Source organism: Chroicocephalus ridibundus, chromosome 5, assembly GCF_963924245.1.
Source record: "Chroicocephalus ridibundus chromosome 5, bChrRid1.1, whole genome shotgun sequence".
In the NCBI taxonomy this organism is placed as follows: domain Eukaryota; kingdom Metazoa; phylum Chordata; class Aves; order Charadriiformes; family Laridae; genus Chroicocephalus; species Chroicocephalus ridibundus.
Genome location: NC_086288.1, coordinates 78,296,936 through 78,324,179, shown reverse-complemented (window position 1 = coordinate 78,324,179; position 27,244 = coordinate 78,296,936). Strand labels below are relative to the sequence as shown.

Below are 27,244 nucleotides of genomic sequence, written 5' to 3'. Positions count from 1 at the left end.
TGTGCCTTTAAGACTTCTCTCTTGAAGTATGTCCAGCCTTCCTGGGCTCCTATATCCTTCAGGGCAGCCTCCCAAGGGATTTTGTCCATCAGTCTTTTGAACAGGTCAAAATTTGCCCTCTGGAAGTCTAAGGTGGCAGTTTTACTAACCCCTCTCCTTGTTTCTCCAAGAATCAGAAATTTGATCATCTCGTGATCACTGTGCCCTAGATGGCCACCAACCTTTACTTCCCCCACAAGTTCTTCCCTGTTCACAAGAAGCAGGTCCAGGAGGGCACCTTCCCTGGTCGGCTCACTTACCAGCTGTGTGAGGAAGTTATCCTCCACACATTCCAGGAATCTCCTGGATTGTTCCCTCTCTGCTGTGTTGTATTCCAGGCAGATATCCGGGAGGTTAAAGTCCCCAACAAGAACAACGACAAGTGACTGCGAGATTTCCCCCAGCTGCTTATAGAAAGCTTCATCCTCCTCACTGGTTTGGTTGGGAGGTCTGTAGCAGACTCCCATAGCAATATCAGCTTTATTGGCCCTTAACCTAATCCAAACACTCTCCACCCCACCATCAGTATACTTGATTTCCGAGCTCTCATAGCATTCTCTAACATACAGGGCCATTCCACCACCTCTCCTTTCCTGTCTGTCCCTCCTGAAGAGCTTGTAGCCATCGATTGTGGCACTCCAGTCATGTGAGACATCCCACCATGTTTCTGTGATAGCCACTACGTCATAGTTTTCCTGGTGCATCATGGCTTCAAGCTCCCCCTGTTTGTTGCGCATATACATTGGTATAAATGCACTTCAGATGAGCTAATGATTCCAACACCTTTTTGTGAGTGTGGACCCCATTTCCCACCAGACCCTTCCCAGGTGCTTCCATGATTTCTAAACGTCTGTCCCTTCTCTCAAATGAAATGGCAGAGCCAGAGTCCTTGCTAGTCCACCATCCTTCAAGCCCTGGGATGCCTCCCTTGGGTTTATTCCTGACGGGCCCAGTTATCTCCCCTTCCCTTCTCATATCTAGTTTAAAGCCCTGTCAATGAGCCCTGCTAACTCCTGCCCCAAAATTCTTTTCCCCTTCTGGGACAGGTGCATTCCACCTGCCGCCAGCAGGTCAGGTGACTCCTATAGCAGCCTGTGATCAAAAAACCCAAAGCCCTGCTGATAACACCAGTCCCAGAGCCACGGGGTTGACCTGTTGCCTCTTCCTGTTAATTTCCTCATTCATGATTGCCACTGAAGGGATAGAGGAGAACACAACTTGCGTTCTTGATTCCTTAAGCAGCCATCCCAAGGCTCTAAAATCTCTTTTAATTGATTTTGGGCTCCTCCTACCCACTTCATCACTACCCACCTAAAATACTAAAAGGGGGTAATAGAGGAGTTTACTAGGGCAGGAAGTAGATCCTCGTCCACAAAGAGGAAGAAAATTGAGTCAGTGATGATAAAACATCAGGAAGCACAGAGGTAGAGGGATTTGTGTCTGCTTAGCTCGAGAATAGAATTCATCGGAGGTCCCTGTTTCCCCACTTGGTTTCCTTCCTTCTTAAAATTTCAAAGCCTAGCTGTTTACTTACACTGTTTGACACTTGGAGCACAATATTTTAACTACAAGTATTCTATTTCTTGTTGTCATCTTAAAGGCTTTCATGCCAGTTTACTCCTGGGCAACTAATTTATTTAACACAGGGATTTTTTGTGGATAGACTGACTCTTCTCTGCTCCAGCCAGGGCCTCTAGTACATCTGCCTCTATGAAAGTATGCCAGATTGTATTTTCAGACAAGGAAGATATCTGAAAATCCCACCATGAGTCTGCAATTACTATAAGCTTGAGGGTGTGAGTCAAATGGTGTATCATGATCATAAATGTGTACTGTTTGTTCCCACAACCCATCACCATCTTCTAAGCAAGTAGTGACATGCAAGCGTTTGGGAAACAATCATGAAGACTCTTTACTGTCAGCAAACACAAATGGTGAAAACCCAAGTGCAGGATATATCTTATCTTGAATCTTATTTATAGGTACCTTCTCTGCCCCCTGGCTATCCGAAGGGATTAGAGTAATCTGGTGCATGCTGGCTGCAGAAGGAGGGCTCGAGCAGAGAAGGCTCTGCATTAAAGATGGTTTTAGCTGCTGACTTTTATGTAAAGAGCATACTGGCATCTTTTTCTTAAGTCTTGTTCTGATAGCCATAGCGGTAGAACATTTCCTACTTAGAGGATAATGTAGAGCAAAATGCTCAGAGTTTCTACTGCATTTGACTCTGAGATATATAAGCATATGCTACCCAATATCTAGAGGAAACTAATGTGCCATATGGGTAACATGTTCAATATTTCTTCATAAAAATCTCTGAATAAATATTTCTTGGAAATCTGCTCATGCTTGCACAGTAGAGCTGGAAAACATTCTCATTTTATCTCATTACTCAAATTCAAGCACAGAATTATTTTATGGGAAAGCGAAGAAGGTGTCTGGAAGAGAGGAGGCATTTTTTGTGTGCGAGTTCTGTGGCAGGAAACAATCTGTAGAGAGCTCGGTTCAGAGCATACTCTGAATAACCTAATTTTCCTTCATGTCTCTCTTTAGATCCCATATTCCGTCTTATTATGTGGTAGAATGTGATTTTCTTTGAGTATCCAGCAATGTTTTAGATCATTTTTAAGACGCTATGTATGTCACCTTGTTGGGCTGCACAGTCTTACTGAAACTGCTGTCTCTGTAATGTGCCATTCTTTATTTTTATGTACCTATTGAACAAATATATCGGTGTGAAATGATGTAATATTTGTTTGTGAATTCTTCCCCAAATTTGTGGATACGCATTGCTTTTCTTGTTTGAGTTTGAATTTTAAGGATTTTAAAAAGCGGGGGTAAAAGGAATAAGGGGTAAAAAATGCTTTCAGAAAGCCTCTGGTATGTAAACAGTAAAGTGCGTTCCTTAAGCCAGTCTAGTAACACTTGGCGCTTCGCCCTGAAACTAGTGCTACTGCATTTGCTTCTTTGCTGTTCATTAAGACTTGCGTCTCGGTTGCCTGCAATGTTTTTATGCCAGTTGCAGTACAATGAAGTAATATTTGCACTCTTTTTTTTTTTTTCCCCCCAAGTATATTTTTGTCTGATTGCAGGGAAAAGTACTGGAGATTTGAAAGCCAGTTTGTTTATCAAGAAACGTGGGATATACTTGCAGAATAAACATACCCATAGTGATTACGTACTGTTGTTGATAAAATTGCTTTCACCACCCACCACTGAGCTAACTTGCGTCATCCTGTGATGGTTGATACCAGACACCATTTCTCCTCTTCTGATGTTTATATGTCAAAGGCTTGTTGTTGATTGCGTTTGTGCCGTCTTGAGACTTTTTTGTGCAAGATACCATTGAAACCTTGATTCCTCGTTGCGGCTGGCCCCAGTTTGGCTTGCATGCCCAGGAGCTTCCCCTCAGTACGCTGCTTTCAGTAGGCTGCTTTCCAGGTGTCCCCTCCTTCTTGAACCATCTCTGTGGAGCAGGATGTAATCCTGCCACACCAAAGGCATCGGGGGCTGTTGAAAAAACAAGCTGGATTTCGCTTGCATGCTTCGTTCAGCCTCTGGGGTTCAGGAGAAGCAATGTGATGAGGGATCCTGAATGTCGTCATCTGTTGTGTTTGGGGTTTTGAGGCCCGTGTTAGTCGCTTGAAGCTGGGGTTCTGTTTGGTTGGAGGTAGTAGTCCTGCAATTAGGATGCAAGATAACCAGAGATGTCGGGTGTAATGGCGTTATCTTCTCATCGTGTACTATTTCAGGCAGAGAAATTGCCACCCTGACACAGAGTAAGCATCAAGCCGAGTTGTGCCATGGTGCAGCCCAGAGCACAGCCAGCTGTGTGCGGCACACTTCTGCAGCAGTCAGAACCCCCCTCTTTTGGGGACTCAGCCATTTTACCACCAATATAATACAATATCTTGTCTTGTAGCCCTGGTTTCCAGGTCTGGAAACTTTCCGGTAAGTTAGTGTATGAGGGAGAAGGTGCATGGCATTGATGAGTAGGTCAATCCTTAAAATTCTAATGGATGAGTAGATCCATAAGCAGGCTTGCTGCTGCCAAAATTAGGATGTCTAGGTCCTTCCCCAGCTGGCTGGTTCTTCCTCCTTTGTACTGGTTCGTTTGGGAATATGGCACAACTCACCTAACCTGCCAGAACGTGACGTGTCTGCTTTCATGTTATCTTTTGGAGCCAGCGAGTGCTTGGGTGTACATCGAGTACATCGAATAGGCTTTGTGGTGGGTTGAGTGAGCACCAGAGTCTGTGCAAAAGAGCCTATGCCTAACGTTGGGGAGTGTATTTTGAGGTGACATGGTGCCATCACTGCCAAAAAGGGGGGCTATTGCAGTCGCTCTGGCTGTGGCGCACAGCTTCCCCCTGCTTATCTTTCCTACAGATCTTAGGTCTCTGGTCCTCATTTCTAGCCAGGTCAGCCAGCTTCCCTTGGAAGAGCTTCTCTTCTGAGATGGTGATTCTGCTACGTTTACAAACTGGAATAATATGGGCATGTGTTTAAATAGATGACAATTCTCTCTTCAGGAAGAACATATGCCACAATTTTGTCTTGTCTTGCTACGTTTGTGTCCTTCTTGAGTAGCAATCTAGCATCTCTGGCATGTTTTTTTATTGGGACCCCTTGAGAGTACTTGTTTTCTAACCGTGTTGCCTAAACGCAAGTGTCTGACCGAAGGCAGCTTACACGTGGGTCGTTCTAGAGCCAATCGATGCTATTATTTTGTTTGGCAAGGGGAGATGTTGGAAGACTATTGCTTCCACATATTGTTAATCCTGTAGTAAAATGTCCAATTCTCTCATGTCTAGCAGTAGGGCGTCAGGGAGCTGTTCCCTTCCCTGTGGGATTTTCTAGTGGGATTTTAATTTCATGTATTTTAGGGAAATACGATCTACTGCTGATAAGATAATAGTTTCCTTCTGTTCAAGTAGACTGTAAAAATTTGGCAGACCTCCTTAGTAGCAGACAGCAACATAACATATGGAAATATCTCATTTTAAAAAAATGGCATGCCTGTATCCTATGTATACTATATATCTTATGTATAATTACACAAAGCATGCATAACATTGCTGCCCTTGAACCAAGTTCTAGCCAAAGGAATAAACAAAACTTTAAAGGCATAAAGTCAGTCTGGGCATTTTGGGTTTGAATTATGGTTTGGACCAGATTCTTCACTGAGTTTTAGGCGCATCAAGCCTGGCTGGCAGCGGGCCAGGAAGAGCGCTTTTCATGAATAGCAGCGTGATTAAAGCCAGAGCAGCTTCCTCTTCTGCATTACTGGGCTGTGATGGTTCCAGGGGACAGGAATGTCCTTGGGTGGAGCATGCTGTCCTGCCGCTTCTGTGGTTCCGCTGGGCGAGACCCTGAGCGTCTCGTGTCTCGCAGAATTTCCCCCCCCCCCAGTGCGGGTAGGCACTCGGATCTTGAAAAACAGGAGGAAATAAATTGCTTGTTTATAATTTTTTATAAATTTATTAACTAGGCATTTGCAGTAATTTGTTTAAAGTTAAATGAATCTGTTTTAAATCAAGATCTCGTAATAGAATTGAGTAATTTTGATTTGCAAGTGGCTTTGCCAAATGGTGCTAAACCCAAGTCAAATTAGGAATATGTAACCTGACTATTAGGCGTACCGCCCTTCTCATTCTGTTACTGGGGGTCATTATTTTGCATTGTGATGGGACAGAGGAAATTGATAGACACAGATTTTTTTAAATCGAAGAAGTGCTCTTGATAGAGCCTGATGTACAACTCTTAGTTGATTAAAGATCCATTTTAAGGAGATTCCTTTAGTTCGTATCTAAGCTTATGCCATGGAAAACGACGGCCAGTATATCTTCTGTATTTTCTCTACAAGAATCATGGCATCATAGAATGGCTAGAGTTGGAAGGGACCTTAAATATCACCTAGTCCACCCCCTGCCCTGGGCAGGGACACCTCCCACCAGCCCAGGTTGCTCCAAGCCCCGTCCAGCCTGGCCTTGAACCCCTCCAGGGATGGGGCAGCCACAGCTTCTCTGGGCAACCTGGGCCAGGGGCTCACCACCCTCACAGCAAAGAATTTCTTCCTAATATCTCATCTAAATCTCCCTTCTTTCAGTTTAAAACCCTTCCCCCTCATCCTATGGCTCCCCTCCCTGACCCAGAGTCCCTCCCCAGCTTTCCTGGAGCCCCTTTAGGGACTGGAAGGGGCTCTAAGGTCTCCCCGGAGCCTTCTCTTCTCCAGGCTGAACCCCCCCAACACTCTCAGCCTGTCCTCACAGCAGAGGGGCTCCAGCCGTCACAGCATCTTCGTGGCCCTCCAGAAAGAGATAAACTCTTGAATTTAACTATCTGGTGGTGTGCAGAAAGTGTTGGAGAGGTGGTGCCCAGGGGGATGGTTTGTTTGTTCCCCACTGCTGATGACTAAGTCCAGTGAGAATTTTCTAGAATAGATACAACCCTACAGCTCTGCGTACTGCTCTTAACCAGTGCTTACTCCTCACCTCAACAGCAGAAATAACATCTCCCTGTCTGTCCAGCTAGCAATCTGTTGCATGATTCATATCTCCTGCAGACAAGGTTGTAAGGCGTCCTGTTGCAGTCACCAGTGGAAACATTTATCTGCCCTAAAAAAGGGATGAGATCTTCCAAGTTTATTTTACATCAGCTGTTGAATAATAAGGGCAGGAAAATGTGTAGATATTCTTTCTGGTTTCAGTCTCACTCTTTGGTTTAAACATGAAGGGCTTCACATGCCGTTTTCAGATGTTCAGCAGGCTGCTCCCTCATTGACACGCATGTAACTGCCTCAGTAATATTCTTGTGTATGAGTTTGACCTTAACAGCAGGTGCTTAAAACATTCCTGTCCAAGGGAAAAAATCCTTATCTTTGTGAGGCTTTACTCTGAGAAGTATAAATATTTGTTTTTGAAAGAACTCTGCTTTTAAAAAATATTTATTGGCTCTTGGAAGGTACATGTGCTCAAACGAACATACTTTTCAAAATGCAGCACTAGAGTACAAGAAATATTATCCATAGTTCTTTTTTTCTCTGTGGGGTAAACCTACTGATTAAAATTGAGACAACTGAAAATTATAGATGAATAAGCGTGTGGTGCTGCTACACAGGCACACGTTTATATATTTATATGAACAACTTGCCAAACAAGTGATAGGCTTTTTTGGGTTTTCCACTTTGTACTGTTTAAGACGACATAGAGTGAAAAATACTCCAGAGCCTTCTCTGCTTGGTAAAAGTTGAATAACAATTCTGGGATAGTCATTCCAGCATTCATGCTTTGCTTTTTCCAGGATTATGTATTTTTCTGACGGAGTATGTGTTCCAGAATAAAATGCGTGCAGACAGAATTGGCTGAGAATAATTTGACCAGCCAATGTACCTACACAGGCAAATAAATACCCAAAGCTCAGTATGGTGAAGTTACAGTGTGCAATTTTAAAAATGCAGGGTTACCTTTACCTCGTTTATGACTGTCAGTATAAAGATGTTAGCTCATATAATCGTAGTATTGTTTTGCACACGCAGCTTGGAGAGGGGAAAAAGAAAATGTTTGATTGCATTTGTCAGCAATACAAAATAATCTGCTGTTGATCAGCTTTGTCCTTCTCTTGCAGTCACAAGGACAGGGCATCCATAGGCCACGTTTTAGGACTCTGCAGGCTGCATTTGGTCTTTGGGCAGCATGTTGAGCAATCCTCACTTAAAACCTACAAGGCAATTACCTACAACATGCTCGAAGATGAGACCTTCCAATCTTGTAAGATTATTTGGTGGCTGCTGGTTGCACTCTTAAAACACAATCACATCGTTACATTCTTCTAAAAAACCAACATAACTGCATTTATCCTATTTGATCATTGACCCATGAGAGTCCTGCTTCATGCTCTTCATCCTGCTTCACAAAAAAGGACAGCTCTGGAAACCAGCACTTCTTATCTTGTGTAAATAACTGTGAATGTGGAGGTGTGTTAAAGCCCAACAGCAATAAATGGCCACAGATAGGGACATGTGTTGACCGTTTAGGAGAGAAAAGCTATCGATTTGCTTCTTTGTGTGCCTGATGTCTTTGTGGAGAAGAGCAGGTGGCTGTAAACATGGATATATGTGTGCGTGTCCATAGCTATAGTCAGGTTTTTGAAGAGAATGTTCCTGTTGGGGTTATTGGAAAACCAACTGTGTATAAAGCTTCTCTGCTTTAATCTTTAATGCACCGCACTTGGGTTTAGGTGATTTATACTCTCTATGCATCCATTGTGTACATCTAAGAAATACCTTCCCCAAGCAGAAATACAAAAGCTTGTCACGTTTGTAAATAGTGGAGGGGGTCACTGGCATGGGGAGGGGGGTGGTGTATGTGTATTTATTTGCTTGTTTTAAAAGCATCAGTAGTTCTATAGACATTGTCAGTGTAGGATTCTACAGGATTAGTTTTATGGGATGCTTTTTTTCATTTGCACGTGTTTTGGTTTATGTAATATTAACACCAAAGGCGGCTTTTGAAAAACTGGCAGTTAGTCAGTGTGGGAAATTGTTGTTAACCAGATCCTTTCCTTTTCAGCTTCTGCTGTTACAAAATCTGTTGTCATATATGGAGTTGAAAGAGTGCCTTCTCCCCAAGGGTGCACATCAGCTACAGTTTAGAGCAATCAGACTGATTCTGCTGCAGTTCTCTTTTTTTTTCCCCTCATGTCTTCAGCCACGTGTTCCCTTTCCCCCCCCCACTTTGGTTCTCACAGTAGAGCAATTCAGAGAACTGAAGTGGCAGAAATCTAGCACAGACAATAAACTTCCCTCCTCCTTTTTGCAGAAAAATTCTGAAGTAAATACTTTGCACTTAAATACTTTGGTACTGAATGTTACTTTTTTTCTCTGTAGATCTATGTAGATTTATAGCATGTAACTTACAAAGAAAATGCAGCGTGGTGCACGTATGCATTTAGATTTCAAACTTTTCAAGGCTATGTCTTGTGAAAAGGTTTTTGTACTTCGTACAGCTTTAAAGGAAGACTGTTCCTTGTATAGCTTCAAAAAGTGCTGAACTAAGTCAGGAAATATTTATGATAAGATCGAACATTCAGCCTTAACTCTTCCTGTTTGCATGCTTACATTAAAAAATAATAATCTTAAAACCTACAATTAGATTAATCTCGTCACATATTTTCTTAATATATGCTACTACGTTATGTCTAATCCTCTTGTCTACACATTTTGTGGAAGTCTGTCTTCTGTGCGGCTGCTGGAGTTGGAATGGTTGACCTGAAACCCTTTGTGAATTAATGGCCTGTCCCAGCCTACTCGTTTGTATTACCTGGGTTGGCAGTGGAAAGAGGTAGACACCTCAAAAAGGCAGTTTGGTCCCATGTCTCTTGGGCCCCTGTCTTTGATGGAGTGACGTCCCTTTTCTGTTGACCATAACAGAAAGTTGTATCTTGGATCAGGTGCCTATCAGGGATGGGGAGAGAGTTAGGTGAGATGATCTGGAGAGTTAATGATCTGGTAGTTCAGTTACAGGGGAAAAGAGAAAACTTTTTTTTGTAGAGGGAAAGGAGAGAGGTAACCACTATAAAACATGAATAACATATGGCTGTAAAAATTAATGAAGTGGGGAGGAGGGGTTTTGGAAAAAAATGTAATAGCTAAGATTACTTTTAATTTTTGTTCAGAAATGCATTCAAGTTTAAGATGTCGTTGAAAGACTTCATTGATCCAACTATTTCCAAATACTCCGATGCAAAAACTTAAGGTTTTTTTCTTGAGTTTTAGGATATTATTAATTCAAGGTTGAAGATGTGGGAATGATCTATGTAAGCATTTACCTATTGTACCCTAATTTTGCAGTTGATCCCTTAAATACTGTTTCTTACACACCCTATTGTGGCAAAGAAAAGCTTAAATAAAATTGAGCACCTGCTTAGTAACCAAAGGCAAGCTATGGTTTAGGCTTCTATAACTGTGGATTACAGGCAAAGAAACAATTTAGTTGTCAACAGATTTCAGCAGAGGTCTCTTTAAATCCTTTCTTTTTCTCCTATAAAGAAACAACCCAAATAGAAGATCCCAGAAAACAATGGAGGCAAGAACAAGAGAGAATGTTAAAAGATTATCTTACGATAGCCCAGGATGCTCTCAGTACTCAGAAAGAACTGTACCAGGTGAAAGAACAGAGGCTAGCACTTGCACTGGATGAGTACGTACGGTTGAATGATGCCTACAAAGAAAAATCAAGCTCTCGTACAAGCTGTAAGTACAGTAGAGAACGCAATGTAACTTCTTTTGATCTGTGCCTTGCAGGGGATCCTGTTTCTCTTTAGGATGAATTTTCAAGGTTTGCTATCAACACCTTGTATGCTGGCTTTTTTAGAGATAGTATCCCTACTTTTTTATTATTTTTATTTAATATAAAGATATTCTGCTGGAGAGACACCTCTTCTCTCGGATACAATTGAACTCCTTTGAGCCGTGGGTTAGAGCAGTTGGCTCTAAAATGTATTTTGTCACGCAGCTTGTCAGAACAAAATTCTGCCAAATCTAGGTTCAAAGTAAATAGGGTCTCTTGCACTTTGCAGCTGCAAACTGAAATGACCCTACTGTGCTGACAGGTGTCTGCAATAGACCAAGAAAGGAATTTGTTGCTGCTTTATGAGAATAGCGTACAATAATTTTGTAGCCTGTGTGCTGTGGCTGAAGTGGAGATGCATGTTACAATGTGGGGCAAGGAATTGGCATGCAGTAAAGTGCTGTCAGAGGCTTCTTGTTGGCCAAACATCTGTCTTAGAAGTAGGTAGCGTGATAAAAGTAACGTGTACAGCTGGGGAAGAACTGAGTGGAGGACCACTGAGGCTTCTGAATAAATCATCTTCTTTCCAGAATTGTCCTTAGAAATTACAACTTCAGGGAAGGAGATGAACGCAGGATGGCTCCGCTAGAAGAATGGGAACAGAAAGCAAGGGATAGAAAGCCAGGGAGAATGAGGTGCTACTTTAGGATCCTGGGATAAGCAAAGGAGCAGAGATACCAAATAGCGGTAGGGGGAAAAGGGTGAAAATTTAGATTATTCATTAATTACTGCCAACCTGCAATGCTGACTATTCTATAAAAGGATTATTATTTTTTTTTAAAGTATTATGTGTTTTTCTTTACTTTGTAGTTTTAGATCAATGTGGATTCATCGAGGAAGGGACTAATTAATAATTTTAAAGTACTTAAATATTTGTCCTGTCTTGTCTTTTTTAAAAAGTGTTCTCAGGCTCCTCATCAAGCACAAAGTATGACCCTGACATTCTGAAGGCTGAAATCTCCACTACAAGATTAAGGGTGAGTGTGTGAAACTCGTATTCATTTGTATTCTGTGTGCAAAATTTATGAATATAGAAAAAGCAAAGATTGAACTAGCAGATGCGTCCTGTACCCTGGTACTGAAATCTCCTAATATTCACATTAAATGCCACTCAAAGGTTTTTAATTAATTTTTAAAGCTCTGTCTGTTACTTTCAGGTAACACGTTTTGGGGAAACTTTCACAGATATTCTAATTAGATGTGGGTTTAAATAAATCTGATAACTATTTTCACATGTATGCTTTTGGTTTTAAAAGGAAGAGTAAAAATCTTTAGGTGAAAATAGAAAAATAGTAGGCCAAGGTGAGCTGCAACTAGACGGCTGTTTTCACACAATCTTTCTCCTGTGAGAAATGCACCATTAGCTCCATGAACTGCCTCACAAATTCTGTTGGTTTAAAAAACGCTTTTCAATAATGGTGTGAAACTTCGCTCTGTCTTGTCAAAACGGAACGGTTCAGGTCAAGAATGAAAAGTTTGTGTTCACATTTTGAAATTGCTAATGAGCAAAAATCCATTATTTGGTCAACTGTGTTTGTTCAGTGTGGTCACTAACAGACTCCATCTAAAGAACTTTCATTCACAGGTTAGTTTCTAGTGAATTTATCTTCAATAAAAAGGAAATGGTGTGGAAGACATTTAAAATCTATATAGAGAGTTCATTTATTTAAGCTGTGACATTAATGCTCGATGGATAGCCTAGGCTTTCTGTAGTTAGTAATGAAAAAAATTAGATCAAACCATGGAGGTTAAAAAGACAGCACCTCACAGCGCAGGCCTTCGCTGAGGGCTGGGATACAGACTCTGGGAGCAGAAGCGGCTCAAGCCACAGCAGTTACTCAGCTCTTCCATTGCCCCCTCCTGGTTTCCGCACAGAGCAGCACTCAGAGAAGCCTCCGAGAGTAACGTCCTCCTTCACCTGGAGTAAGAGTTACGATTAGGAGTCTAAACAATTAACGTTTAAAAGGAACTGTGGAATAGCTCATTAAAATTTTAAAACCCAGGTTAAATCAGGGATGGAATACACTGTAAAACTGGCATCTGGATATTGCCCTCCTGACGGCTTGTACACCTTTTCATCCGTACCTATCTCGATTTGTGGTCCCTTATCCTTTAAGGAGAAGGGAAGGTGGTCACTGAGAGAACTTATTTCAACACTGGAGCAGGTGGGAGGAAAAAATCAACAGCGGAAAGGACCCTGTCAGGAACAAGGATGAAAAGAAAAGGCGAGAACTTCTTTCTAAAATGAGTGGAGCAGTAAGAGATGTTCCCTTTGGCAAGGGGATCACTGGTATGTTTGGGAAATTAACAGTGTTGTTGAAGAACAAAACACATGACCAAAATTAAATATAGTCACCCACAAGTCAAAGAGAGGAAAGTTCAGAGATTGTCCTGTGCTCAGTTTTTCCCGTTACTTAGCTCTGATCATCTCCCAGCTCAACATGCAGAAGCACTGAATCGCCTCTTGGCTGCAGATCTGCAATGTCTGCTCATTGAGGAGAGAGGCAGATGCGTTAATCACAGTAATTCATTTTTTGGAGGTGCTTTCCTCTCTTCATTGTTTCTTGGAGTCAAGGAGCCTAATATCCTGCTGGTTCCCAACACTTGATTTACTGGCATTGCAAAGTCTGAGTTGCACGTGTGCCTAAAATAGGTGACCCGAATCTTGTCTACAGAGTTTAGAAGGGTGCAGTCCAAGAATATCTGTATCAGCGTAAAGTGTGTTGTCATCCAAAGCCACTGGATATGAAAATCATTGAGATAAGAAAAAGTGGAGCCCTGTGACGCTAGGGCTGGGAAGTGTTTTTCGTGTTTTTTGTGGCAGATGGCAAGAGAGGTGTGACTGTTATCGTAGTTGACCCTTACTTGAATGTTTGAGGATGCTTGTTAATATGCCACCTTTTGGCATTTTACAAGTAAATGCATGCATGGACTTAATGGGAAACAAAGTTAGTCATTAGTAAGCTGCTAGCCAGCTAGTTAGAATTTGCACATTGTTTAGTGAACTATTAGGTCAGATGTACTAAACCTGTTTCTCTCACACTGGCTGAGGCTTACTGGTATCATCAGGTTAATGGTGGCTGGAGGGGGGAAACTCAGCATTCGAGGAAGTTCTGAATTGGCCTTTGGCCTTTTCCTTGTTAGCTGTGCTTAATATATGCATGTGGAGCCTTTTGGATACATGAATTGCCTATTGCGCAATAGGTCATAGAGAAAATAAGACAGAAATCAGGCAGCTGTTAAATGAAATAAGCAGGAGAAAGAAAGACCTTTCTCACAAGGTTAAAATTGAAGGATCTGATCCCGCGGTGGACTTTGAGTTGGGACCATTTGGGGTCTTAAGTAAGAGAATTCAAACACCGCAAAGCATATGTGATCGCAGTATGTTTTATGCATATGCAGCGAGTAGGGGATGCAGCTTTATAAAATAACAAGGCGGGGTTTTGTCATCATTGTGCCATTAGGACTCGAGTGCTGGAATAGAAGGGGGTTAGCGCAGGAGCCCGCTTGAAGGTGCAGCCATGAGGAGGAAGCCCATCAGGTGACTGAAGATGATGTGCAGAAGCAGTAGGAAAGGGGTGAAGGATAAAACAAGTGAAGAGGTGTGAAAAAGCAGGAGTTATATGGAAGTTTTGAAGGAGAAGACAAGGAGCACGAGAACAATTTAATGCAAGTGTGATGCAGTAAACACAGAGTCTATATTATGATGTAGGTCACGTCCTTCTAGGATAATGTGCGTAACTCAGCTTTCTTGATAATGAAATGATGATGAATTACAGCAGAGGACACTCAAAAGATGATCTTGAGGAAAAATGTAAGGGTTTCTGAGTGATCCAATCCTCTAAGTTGAAATCAAGTGTGCCTTCTGCTATTATTTTAAATTCACATTTCTGATTAAAATAGAAGAAGTTTAAGCCATTCTGTGTTTCTCAGAAAAGTTGGCACTTTCATATTTTACGCATTACTTTACCTAGAACATAGAGGTGATATCTGTTCCTTTTCTATAACCTTGATCAGAACACTTGAGAGATTAGTCTTGGGGGTTTTGTGCTACTCAGGGAAGAAATAGTTAAGGAGCGCGGAATGTGTACTTGGAGACATTGCCTGTTTATCATGCTAACTATTCAGTATGGTCAAAATAAAAACAGTTTTCTGTCAAGTAAAGCAATTAGTGATGATAGTCTCCAAAAGCCTGTACCAAACCCCTCATCTAGAGAACAGATTTTGCTTTGGCAAAAATTGAGATTGAAAGCATTTTATTTCTGTCACAGAAAATTCATTAGCCAGATGCCACAAACTTGAACACCTAAGTATCATTTACAAATCCATACGAAGAACCCGCAAATCACTGGTTATTTTAGACAAACAAAACATTTTAAGTCTGTCTTTAATTTGAAGAATAGCACCAAGTAGGAAGTCTAAGGGGATTTGGATATAAAAAGTCTCGGAGACATATTTTGAAATTAATTTCAGCTGAAGCGGTCAAAATTCCTCATTTTAATATAATCCATTTTGGAAAAGAGTTGAATATCTGAGAACCTGTAGGAAAACAAGCAAGAATTTCACAGTGAGAGCAGGGGATTTCCAGCAGGCTTTTCCTTTTTTCACTTTACTGATTGGAAAGTTAAAAAGCCTAACAATATCTGTCTAGTATGTAGAGTGCAAACAAGACAGATATAGATGTATAAATACTAAAATTTGGGACTTTGCAGTGCAAGGAGGCATTTCTGTCTCTATGTGTATGCTGAGGATTAATTTTAATTTGTGTTAAATTGAACTCCTTCACAGGTGGTCCAGAAACTTTGTTTTAGTGCGTCTGGAAGTATGAGATAAAAAATTAAATGGAGGGTTTTTTTATTTAATCTTGATTCATAAATATTTGGTAGTGTACTCATACCTGCTAATATCTGAAATAGCAATATTAAGATTAAAAAGCAATTGAGCATGCAAAGTTAGGGAAAGTAGGGAATGTTTTGCCAAAGACATTTCTATTAAACAGTGGCATATAATTGTGATCCATATGCGTCTAGTGATTGTTGTCTTTGAATTAAATGAGTGTGAATTATGTATTTAGGGATCCAGTGTCTGTAAACCTGTATAAGAAAGGATGGTTTGTAGGAAAAAAAAAAAAAAAGAAGAAAAAAAGAGCCCACACTTTGTCTTTTACAGTGCAAATGACTTGAAAGCTTCCTGGAATGAAAAAGTGAAAATATAATAAGCTTTAAAATAAACAGGCATGTCCCTGTAGGACAGTTGGAATGCATGCTTAACAAGTGAGAAGTAAATTACTTGTTAAAGTTCTCTCAGGTTTAATAACACAGTGTGGTATCGATACAAATAAGGAATGTGATTTAATCTGCTTGTGTCCCTTTAATACTAAAGCATGTTGCCCATAGACATCAGGAAGAGAACAGGCCCTTTTGTTTTTAATATGTGTCAGTAGAGCAATTTACTCTCTTTTTTTTGTCTCATCTGATGTAGAGAATACATTAATTGTTCAAAGCCATGCGTTACGCTGTTTAACAAGAGGAATTTTCTAACGCTTGCTTTGATTTAACACACAAGGTTAAGAAGCTGAAGAGGGAACTCTCCCAGATGAAGCAAGAGCTGCTGTACAAGGAACAGGGCTTTGAAACACTGCAACAGTGAGTAAAAGAAAATAGTTGAAACTGACTTAATTCAGTCGCCTCGTTTCTTTTTTTGGCATGGAATTGAATCCATCTTATGTGCGAGAATTATTAGGGGGAAAAATGAGAATCTAATAACTCTTTTTGTTGTAGTTAGGAAGCAGGAAATGTGTAAAAATGGCAAACCTATTGTGCAAGTGTTAACATGAGAAATCTGTTCCCCCTCCTATTTCTTTTTTCCGTGAGGTAGATTATGTTGCGAAGAGCCAGAAAGAAGGGCAGTGGTTGAGGGTCCCGAGGAAGTATTTAGCTGCTTTGTATGTCCCATTTAAGAACTTTTTTAAAAAATTTAAAAAGTAATTAGGTCTTCCTTTCCTTCTTCCCCATCTCTGAGCTGGAGAGAGAGAAGGATGCTGTTCTCGGAGGTATAAACGGGGCACAACAGTGCAGGGTTTAAAATGAGTCACAGTTTGGGGATTAGAGACCTGACTTTCATTGTTCCAGTTGCTGGGATGCCTGGTGTCCACAGGGCTGATGCTGAACCGGGTGAGCATTCTGGGTATTTAACCAGTTGGATTATTAGGGAATGATTTTTTATTTTTTTTTTCAGTTTGAGCGCGCCCTGCTGCTCCTGACTTACAAAGTTGGGCCCTAAAATAATAAACATTACTGCAGCTGTCACCGCAGAGAACTTGCTGCAGAGGAGACCTTCCTAACAAGCCTGTTTTCTTGACTAATGTAAACAGAAATTTATTAATGCTAGTTGTTTTCCGTATTGTGGTATGTACCTGTACATTAAGGATACATTTACACAGTAAAACGCTGAGCTGTGTGCTCTTAGTACACAGTACTCCAGTAGCAGAAGCAGTGTTACAGCTTTAATGTAATACTGTCTGGATTCATTTGCCCTTTTTCTCAGGACTTTCCTGTGTATGGCAGCGTACTGTCAGATAAATAACAATCTCTGTCCTGGAGAGCTGGCAGAATATATAGGGAGGATGGACAAAAGGTGAGAGAAGGGAAGCGCCTTTCCATCTTCCAGGTAGAATAATAAACCACAGATTTGCAACGGATGTCAGAGCACCTGTGTTTGGAGCTGAGAGACCGGGCTTCAGTTCCCAGTTCTAACCAAAACATGTTGTAGGCTATTGCTTGAGTATAGATCAGTTCTATACAGTATCATTTATTATTTTTTATTAAGTGGGAGAAAAAAAATCTGGTCCAGGAAATGGCTGATCACAGCTAGAGACATGTCAAAACGGACAAAAAGTATTTTTCTGGTATGACGTGTTGGAAATCAATTGGGAACTGAAAACCCTCAGCACCTTAGGAGGATGCCAGTCAAGTGTCTGTCCGCCTTCGTTTTGACTAAAACAGAAATGTAGGATTTGTTTGTTATTTAAATATATGAAGACTAGCGAGGAGTGAAGGGAGAAAAGGATAGCTGATTGAATTTGTTTAACCATAAATCAGATTTCATTTGAAGCAAAATTTAGAAGAAGAAAGATGTATTGATTCTAGAGCTTAAGGTAATAAAAACTCATGCTGCTGTCCCAGGATTAAAGGTTAGCCAATCATGCTGGTTTTATTATATTAATTCAACAATGAAGTATTGTTTTAAAGCAGCTTGCTCACAAGCCATTTTGATAGGAATCCAAAGCATGTTTCAGAAACTGTCAACAGCATTCCACAGAAACACAATGGACGTTTGTTTTTAAAATTCAGTCAGCCACTTTCAAACAGAACTAATCCCATTAATTTAAAACAGGAAGATGAAATATCTGGTGTGTCAGAGATCCTTCTTGTCCATCTTAATTATATACAGAATAAAGCAGTTGTGATTTGAATGTGGCACATCATATTACTAGGCAGCATGTGGTGTATTACCCAACTCTTCATTCATGATCCCGATTGTTGGCGTATCCTCTATCTATTTGACCTTCGCAACTTGATAAGTTACCAAAAATTGAGTGTTGTCAGACAGTAAGTGCGTGCCAAGCTATGAAAGAGTTTGAGGAACTTTCAAGCTGAAACAAATACATCCTTGAATAGGAATCTGAGTGCTGAGTCACATATGTAATTTTCTTACACAAATGCAGTTGTAGTTTTCACAAAAACTGAAATGCGGGGAAAGGAAAACAGACATGCTCGCAGCTTTGAAGACTTTAGAACCTTGATATTTTTTTTGCATAAAGCTGGAAGTAAAATAGAATATTGTTACAGGTGTTTTCTGCAAGTTTCAGTTCTTGCAGGAGGATGCTTGAGGTAACTTCTGATCATTAAAATGTTTGTTCATTCCTCACTCAGAAGGTTAATGTCTTCTAGCAAAGATGATGGATGATAATAAAAACAGAAAACCAGTTGCATTATAAAAGAATGTATTCTCTACTAGATGCTTGACTTCTGTGAAGATGGCTGTTGTTTTTAATTTCATGAAGCACAGCTGCAGTCATTTCTATGATGCTATGAAATATTCAGTTAAGCTGGAGGTTGGAGAAGGTGTGTTTACGAACTGTACTTCTTGAAGTATATAAGGAAATACTAAAATGAAATATCTTTTTATCACTTAAGTTTGGGGGCTTTTTTGTTTCATTATTTTCAAGTAACAGGTTTTAAAATCGTTGATAGTCCAGGAATTTAATAAATTGTCCGATGTATGACATATGGTATTAATTATCCAGAGATTTTTCAAATAAAAGAGAGCCTGCTGACTAGCTGAGCAGAACAGCTGTTGTAGACTGTTAATGCCCAGGGTTATGGTGAAGAAGAGGGAAGCTGAGACGAGAATGGAGCTGGTTATGTTTCTTCTCTGCAAGGCTGATGAGTACCAAGAAGCTTGCCTGTCTGACCATGCCATGACGTGGGTCTTGGGTAGAGGAATACTACTAATAAATTGTGGTTCTGTAAGGATCACAAACGGTTAATATTCTGAAAGGTGTACCCAAAAGCTGCTTCTGTCCTGCAGAGAGTTATGGTGGCGATGGGAACTTTGACAGCGTTGTCAACAATACTGCTGTACTCCTGGAGTCTTTAGTGCTCTGTGCCCCTTATGTCTTTAAGACTGGATGAACTAGAATTGCTTGTGGAGTCTCTGCCTTTGGTAAGGCCCCAGTAGTTTAGCTAAGGTGGTTTTAAAGCAGTTTTCCATGCAATTTCCAGCTGTCAGCAAAACCCATCCACTGGGCGCTGTGTTATGTGTGAGCTTGACATTTTTGCCAAGGATTTAGTAGTAAGTATTTTAATGGTGCCTTCAATGTCCTTTCTCCTCTTTGCATGCCTGTTACAGGAAATGGTGTCTCTTATCTCCTCTTCTATTCTCTAACTATGCTTCTGCCTGAAGCAGAACAGCAGAGATGTTAGTATTATTTCCTGTGTCCGGTATTAATATCCTCTCTTTCCACAGAATTGACCAAAAAATGTCTGGAGGCCACAGCGGGTATGAACTATGTGAGGCCAAAGCCATCCTGAGTGAACTGAAGTCCATCAGAAAGGCGATAAGTTCAGGGGAGAGAGAAAAGCAAGATTTAATGAAGGTATTTTGAACGGTTGATGTAAATTTTGTGTGGATTAGTTAACATGAGTAACTGATTATAAATACTTTGCATTTTATACTTTTTAGGGGATTCTTAAAACTCTTTGGGGCAAACCTAGTACTAAAATCAATTTTCAGATGCAGAAACTGAAGCCTGTGACTTTCCTAATTCAAAAAGCTGCTATATGTCAGTCAGTCAGAGAATATACATTTCTGAACTCATATGTAAGGCACAATACAGATGTTACCTCTAAACCACAATTTTAAATATTAAGCAGACAAAATTGAGAGGTGTGGTTTTGAGATGCATGGACGTTTTCTAACTTGGTAGAAGTTTTCCAAATCTAAATTGCCCTATTTCCTTTTCTGAAAGCAGATCTTTTTTTAATTGGCCAAGTATATAATTGGTTGACAAGTTAAAAAAACAAAACAAAACAAAAAAAACAAACCAAAAGATAGATAAAAACGCATCAGTAGTTTTTGTATTGTCATAGGTGTTGTCCACCCTTAGTGTCACCTGCCAACGGCTTGGTTAAAAGGATAGTTTGCTTAATATGAATTAAACCCAGAATTTTTATATTGAAGTCTTTTATGTAAACATCTTTTGGAGATAAACTGGTATGAACATGGTAAAGTACAAAGGAACTTTTAACACCACCTGTTCCCTGGACAGAGTCTTGCAAAGCTGAGAGAGAAATTCAGTCTTGACCAGACCATCGGGACATCTGAACCAGACTTGAGTTCCAGTTCTGTAAACTCCCAGCTGTGTTTTTCTAGACAAACTCTGGATACAGGGTCTCAGACTGACATTTCTGGTGAGGTGAGCTTTTTTCCATTTTGTCAAATGTAAAGAGAAATTGACTCAGAATGCTGCGGTTAATGGAATCGGAATCAAATGGTTGTGTGCTGTTGCTGATAGGTGTACATATATATATGTTTAAGAGATAATTACTTCAGTTATCAGTTACTTGATTTTTTTTCCCTTAAATTTTAAATAGAGCTTCAGATGAATTTTTTATGTTTGTCATGAAGCCTTTATGACAGTTTGATTTAATCAAATAGTTCCAGTACAGTGAAGATCAGCATAAGCAGATTGTATTTTTTGGAGCTGTCTGTAGGGTATGTTTCACCTTACAGACTTAATTCAGTATGAAGATGTTTTTAATTTTCAGAAACAAGATCTCAGAATTTAAACCTGCAATTTCATTTCATGCAGCTGAAAAACAGTGGAAGGACTTGTTCAGTGATGGATTAAAACCGTCTTTGTTTCACTGGTGGTATATTTACATACGCAGAAAGCTGTGCTTCATTTTGGTACCTTGTTTGAAGTTTTGTGAGCTAAGTTTATAAGGAAGAGACTGTACAAGGTTTTCCAAACAAAGAGCTAGGCTCGCCTATGTTTTGTAGCAAATTTATTGAAGTCTTACTTTGAAATACACCAACTTAGTTCTAAATTCTGAGTTCAGCGGAGTTCAAAGCAGGAGATCAAAATTTTGGGTGCAGTCACTGCAAGACTTCTTTGAAAATGGAATACGGGTGATTGGTAGTACAGTAGTTAAAAACAGATGAACTGGATCAGAAAACAGCACTGTTTTGTACATCTGAGTAAATTCCTAACTAGGCATTTAACAGCAAGTGTGTGGCTACGGGTGGGTGTGGTTTTATTTTTTTAAGTCGTGACTTTTCTAGCCTGTGCATGGGTTTTGTTGATTCATTTAACAGCTTTACACAGTAATAAGGCTCATTTTATTTTTTTTTCATCAACAGGTTGGAGCAAGAAGTAGATCAAATTTAGCAGAGAAGGTCAGACTAAGTCTTCAATATGAAGAGGCAAAAAGAAGGTAATAGGGTTATAGTCGCTTTGTTAAGTTACCGCCTGGAGCTGGGAAGGTGCCTGGTCTCTGCAGCACCAACCTTGTGCTCGCAGTGACATCTAGTGGGCGGCTCTCTGGAGGCACCGGTGGCACGCTGCAAAGTGGTTCTTTTCCTTCAGAATGCAAGCAGGCTGTCGAGAGCAGTCGGTGCTTTTGAACAGTAGGTTTTACATGTAATGCTAAGTTGAATGTGTTGAGAAAGAAAATGCAGACAGTGACAAATTAACGGCAGTTCCAGGATTCACAGAATTGTTTAGGTTGGAAAAGACCTTTAAGATCATCAAGTCCAGCTGTTAACCCAGCACTGCCAAGTCCACCACTAAACCATGTCCCTCAGCAGCACATCTACATGTCTTTTAAATACCTCCAGGGATGGTGACTCCACCACTGCCCTGGGCAGCATGTTCCAATGCTTGACAACCCTCTCAGTGAAGAAATTTTTCCTAACATCCAATCTAAACCTCCCCTGGCACAACTTGAGGCCGTTTCCTCTTGCCCTATCGCCTGTTCTTGGGAGAAGAGACCGACACCCCCCGGCTACACCCTCCTTTCAGGGAGTTGCAGAGAGTGAGAAGGTCTCCCCTCAGCCTCCTCTTCTCCAGGCTGAACACCCCCAGCTCCCTCAGCCGCTCCTCACAAGACTTGTCCAGACCCCTCACCAGCTCCGTTGACCTTCACTTGGTTAAGGAAATAGAGTGAGCTGGCTTTCCGCTAAAGGGAGTCACCAGGTTATTGAAGTCCAGTATATCTTTCTTTGGGATCATCATTTCAGTTCGCTATGCCACTGAAGGCTCTTCAGTTTGAGAGTTGCTTCAGGCTTCCAGTCCACATTTAGTAAGCTTGATTATTTCTTTTTTTCCCTGGGACTTTGGATAATTTAAATACTTGTTGTCACTATGGGGTTGGGTTTTTTAATGAGTTTAACCTGAGTAGAAGAGAAACCAGGAACTGTTCCACTGATGAATGTGGAATGCCTTTCAAATAAGCTCTGCACTGGTTGCTTATAAAAGCAGTGCCATTTTGATGAATTGCCACAGCACTGAAGAATGGGCATCAGAAAGCAGAACATCTGGGGTTACAAAAAACAGAAGTGCTGCATAATACCAGGGAAAGTTTTACTATTAAAAAAAAAAAAAAAAATTGTGGGGGATATCTCTCTATTAATAATGTGTTAATTGTGTTGTATTATTTTCTAATAAGTCTCACAAAATTAGGTGTCAGCTGTTCAGAAACCTTATAGTTATTTTTTTTGGAGATGCTTTGTAATTTAAGAAGAATAAAAATCTAAAAAGTTCTCCCACACCCAAAGTTCCTTTTTAACTATAAAGAACTAAGCAAGGCAATAAAATAAAAAATATCACTTTCCCCCAGATGAAAACTGTGCCTAAAATGCCACTTAATCTGAGATTTAAGTATTATTACAGTTAGAATACTACGGCATGGTCAATTAGAAAACTAGGAAAAGAAATTTGCAGCTTATAAGTACAAAGTAAAGGCATAGTTTTTATGTTTTAAAGGCAGGAGGCTGCACAACCAACATTTTTTTTTTTTTTTTGGCCTAATTTCAAATATATATCCTCCTCATACAGAATAGTAGCTACCGTCCTTGCCAGTAACAACAGTAATCCTTTATATGCTCATTACAGATCATAAAACTTTATTGTATAATCAGTGCATTCAGCAAAGAGTGCTGAGGCTGTTGTGTTTGTTCAGAATTGAACATACATGATTGGGCTTACATTCACCCTGTACATAATATTAATTGTCAGGCGGTGTTTTAGATGCAGATATATGGCAATTTTCTCATGTGTAGTTGATACAAAACCACATCATCCTGTGCGTTCACTATGTCTTGATACCAAGAAGTCCCAGCATTGTGTTCTATCTCTCCTTTGAAAGAACAAAAAAATTCCTGGCAGTGAGGGAGTTTACCACTTCTACCTCAAAAAAAAAAACAATCCAAAAAAAGTACAGTGCTCAAGAGTATGGAGTACTGCAGCACTTTCTCACGAATTAGTCAGCCAAGAACGTGGGTCAAAATTTCAGTAGCTCATGTACTTACCTTTGCATAACTAAGTATTTGTTCTATATAACATTAATGTGTTTCAAGGTTAAATTATCTCTTTTTAAATGGTATCTTTATGCAATTTTCTCTGAAAACTGCCCAGTAATGTGTATTCTTTTCAGCTTTAAATAAGACAATCATATGCCTTGAAGACACTGTTAAAGTCTTAAAAGTGTTTGCACGTACTGGTTTTACCAGTGACTACAGGGTGAACTTAATAAAGTTACATACCTTGGAATAATGAGGATACATACCAGTTTGCACATAAAGTTCAGTATTTAATTACACCCCCCCTAATTATTACGACCATTGTAATCATCACTATAATTTAATAAGTATTGATCATCTTTTCTGAAATATTAAGTGTGCAAATTCGTAGTTGTTTTGCGTTAAAATAACTGAGAGACAGGATCTTGTAAGTGAACTTCTCTACTTGAAAATTATCAGATTATTTTGTGTGTTGCGTATTTTATGTTGCTTAGCCAGCAGAATGTCTTCAAGAGGTGGGATGTTGATGTTAACTATGCTAAATGCAGTAGCAGTTGCTACTGAAAAGGATCTGCTATAGCGTGCTGACACTCCTCTCCCGTGTGGAAGATCTGGCTAATAGTCCTCGTTGAGCAAGGACTTCTTCAAAAGAGTGGGACCGGTTCAGTTTTCATATCCATCTAGTCCGTTGCCTGTCTGAGGCAGCTGAAAAGAGCGGCAGTTACGGTAGCAGAGAGTTGTCTGTAGCAGAGGGAGCAAAAGAGCTGTTTGGAGACCACCATCCCATCCCATAAGCCATCAAACAGCTGTCAGTGGCAGCCACTTTCAGAACACGGTTAGCTAGAACCAGTGACCTGGAGATGAAAGTCTTAACATTCCATTATCCATCTGAAATCATTCGGTGGTTTTCCCTCTGAGTACTGCTCCTCTGAAGGACTGTTGAATATAAATGATAAATGTAACAGCTGCAAAATATATCGAACAGCTTCATTTCATTTCAGCCCACCATTTGGTTACGGTAGCACTGCTGATAGTATTGCTGTTTATTTTACATTGGTTTTTTGTGAAAATACCCTGAGTCTAACAAACCCTTCTTGCAGGGCTTTGGTGGGAGTACGGGTTGTTTTCATTTTTGAAGCTGTTGGTTTTTTGTTGAGGTGCAGATGAGAAGGAAATGTTGCCTATGGAAAAAGAAAAGGGGGTTGTGCCCCTTAAGCTTCTAGTATAAGCAATGAGATAGTTAGATGCAATATTAACTAGTCTTAGCTTTGACCATAAATAAATTCCTTAATGTACTGTTAAATTAATGCTGGAGATGCAAAACAAGCATGATGTTATTAGTTTTGTTAATCACAGAAAACAAACTGGAAAGAAGAAAAATGTTTTCCCAGAAATGTGTCAGAACTGCAGAAATATTATACATACCAAATTATTTGTGTGTATTTATGAAGTATGTCATGGGGCATTGCCATAGGTAGGGCCTGGTGACATTGAAGTTGCACAGACTATTCAGTTGTTGAGCAGACTTAGGTCTATTTAACTATGGCAGTTACAAATAAATAAAAGTACCAGATAATTCCTCTTAGAATCACAGAATGGTTTGGGTTGGAAGGGACCTTAACGATCACCTAGCTCCTAGCGGGCCACACTGCTGGGGATGCAGCCCAGAATGCGGGTGGCTTTCTGGGCTGTGGGCGCACATTGCCGGCTCATGTTGAGCTTCTCATCAACCAACACTCCCAAGTCCTTCTCCTCAGGGCTGCTCTCAAGCCATTCTCTGCCCAACATGTATTTGTGCTTAGGATTGCCCTGACCCAGGTGAAGGACTTTGCACTTGGCCTTGTTGAACCTCGTGAGGTTGGCATGGACCCACCTCTCAAGACTGTCCAGATCCCTCTGGATGGCATCCCTTCCCTGCAGCGTGTTGACCGTGCCCCTCAGCTTGGTGTCATCAGCAAACTTGCTGAGGGTGCACTTGATCCCGCTGTCTGTGTCACTGACAAAGATGTTAAACAGCACTGGTCCCAACACAGACCCCTGAGGAACACCGCTTGTCACTGGTCTCTTGCCCTAGATTTTATGGGAACATCTTTCTACTTTGACTTCTCTTTTTTGGCCTCTTTCCCGGCCTACGAGAAAGAAGTGCAGAAGGCTAGGAGCTGTTACATAGTTCACAGCTTCCCTGTCCTTAGCTATGCAGCTGGTTCAGGTGTGGCTAAGGCTGGAAGTGACTGAAAGTTATCATCTTAGGTATGTGGCACCTATAATGGGAATTTTTAGGCTATCCCAGTGGACAGTGTCTTTATTGGAAACCTGCACTTTTTAAGCTATGCTGCTGAACCCATATGCAGAATGATTATGGAGACTGAACATTGGAAATAACCTGTCTTGATCATGACCAAGCTATAAATAGTTTGGAACAGGCTGCCCAGGGAAGTGGTTGAGGCACCATCCCTGGAGGTGTTTAAAAGACAGGTGGACATAGAGCTTAGAGATAGGGTTTAGTGATGGTTTTTGTCAGCGTTAGGTTGATGGTTGGACTAGATGATCTGAAAGGTCCCTTCCAACCTGGGCTATTCTATGATTCTATAGTAAAATAATAATGTAAGGAAGTTTCTGCTTCCATTATATGTGTGTATCTGTGCAATACATATGGATAACCAGGTCTTGGGTGTCTTAACTCTGTAATGTGACATCTGCAATGGGAAAAGCAGTTGCACAGACTCAAACTTTTGCATTAATCATCTCCTTTTTCTTTAGATGGCCAATATCCTATTACCTTTCATTTTAATCCCATAGAAGAGCAATGCCATTGCCTTTTGAGATGTGCCTACGTGTATGGTGCTGAGCGCCTTGCGATAGTGCACGTTCTTTAACCACGGTCATTGCTGTTTCTGAGGAGCCATCAGTCTCCAACAGCTTAGGAGAAATCCATTGTACTCCTAAATGAGTAAAGCATAGTGCCGTTCTGATGTTACCAGACAAATCGCTTTCAGTTAAGCTTTTATTAACGTCGTGACTCTTACTTCAACTTCACATTTGAACAGGAGCAACTCATTTTAATACATCTGCATATTGCTGTTGGCCTGAATAGGTGGCCTGCTTTTCAGGCGTAGTCTGCATCCTTGTGAAGCAAAACTAATTAAAAGTGTGACTTTGAGTAGAAAATGTTGTTATCTCGTGATACTTTCCAAAATACTGTATCGCTTCTCTTTTTGCTGGGATTTGTGTGCTGTGCCGGGCTCAGAGAAATCTGCTGTGTTTTATTTTAGCATGGCTAACTTGAAGATCGAACTCTCTAAGCTAGATAGCGAAGCCTGGCCTGGGGCGCTGGATGTGGAAAAGGAAAAACTCATGTTAATCAATGAAAAAGAAGAGCTTTTAAAGGAACTCCAGTTTATTACACCGCGCAAACGTACTCAAGATGAGCTAGAGCAGCTAGAAGCAGAAAGGAAGAGGCTTGAAGAAGAGCTGCTGTCTGTAAAAAGCACACCCAGTCAAGCACTTGCTGAAAGGTAAGGGATTGTCTTTTGCTAATATTAAATGCCGCTTTCTGCAATCTAACCTTTGTACTCGATACAGACCCTGGACTATGCCTTGATGGGCTGTTTTCCTTCAGTAACTGTTCTGTGTAGTTCTTAATTAAATTTGTTATTAGCCTACTGGGCAGAAACACAAAGAAGTCTTCTGTACTGTGGGAGAATGTGAACACCCTGTCTCTGCTCTGCAATATCAGTTCCTCTGTGCTTGTTACCAGCATGAAAATGCCTGTG

At 40.5% G+C, this 27,244-nt stretch overlaps 1 protein-coding gene across 1 annotated transcript in view; it reads left to right on the top strand.

The window, feature by feature from the left end:
* The window catches only part of WWC2 (WW and C2 domain containing 2), a 105,505-nt gene that overhangs the window by 43,816 nt on the left and 34,445 nt on the right, over positions 1-27,244 (top strand). Inside the window, exons 3-9 of the mRNA XM_063335566.1 lie at positions 10,085-10,288; positions 11,286-11,362; positions 15,951-16,030; positions 19,416-19,545; positions 20,218-20,364; positions 21,312-21,385; positions 26,744-26,986. Of these exons, the coding sequence (XP_063191636.1) occupies positions 10,085-10,288; positions 11,286-11,362; positions 15,951-16,030; positions 19,416-19,545; positions 20,218-20,364; positions 21,312-21,385; positions 26,744-26,986 (955 nt within the window). The remainder of the gene's footprint in view (positions 1-10,084; positions 10,289-11,285; positions 11,363-15,950; positions 16,031-19,415; positions 19,546-20,217; positions 20,365-21,311; positions 21,386-26,743; positions 26,987-27,244) is intronic.